General features: G+C 59.2%; 1 protein-coding gene across 1 annotated transcript in view; it reads left to right on the forward strand.

Annotated features, from left to right (window-relative positions):
- The window catches only part of EMH_0068250 (ZIP Zinc transporter domain-containing protein, putative), a gene marked incomplete at both ends in the record, with an annotated part of 2,690 nt that overhangs the window by 1,479 nt on the left and 922 nt on the right, over positions 1 to 289 (forward strand). Inside the window, one exon of the mRNA XM_013498713.1 lies at positions 126 to 287. Within this exon, the coding sequence (XP_013354167.1) occupies positions 126 to 287 (162 nt within the window). The remainder of the gene's footprint in view (positions 1 to 125; positions 288 to 289) is intronic.

The raw sequence follows: 289 nt of genomic DNA on the forward strand, positions 1-289 counted from the left end.
GTAGTGACGCAGCAGCAGCAGCAGCAGCAGCAGCAGCATTGCCTCACCCAGCTCACCTGCATGCGCAGCAGCACGGGGCTTGCAGCGAAGCAGCTTATTGTCCTGAGTGTGATGATTGTGTGGAGGCCCATACAGCAGCAAACGAGCAAGATATAAGTTCTCAGCAGCGTGCTGCTGCTGCTGCTGCTGTTGCTGCTGCTGCTGCTGCAGCAGCAGCAGCAGCAGCAGCAGCAGGGGCAGGGGCAGGTGCAGGAGTCGCCAGGAATGAGAAAGGAGATATCACGCAGCA

This window comes from Eimeria mitis, genomic scaffold, assembly GCF_000499745.2.
Source record: "Eimeria mitis Houghton genomic scaffold, Emh_scaff3653, whole genome shotgun sequence".
NCBI lineage: Eukaryota > Apicomplexa > Conoidasida > Eucoccidiorida > Eimeriidae > Eimeria > Eimeria mitis.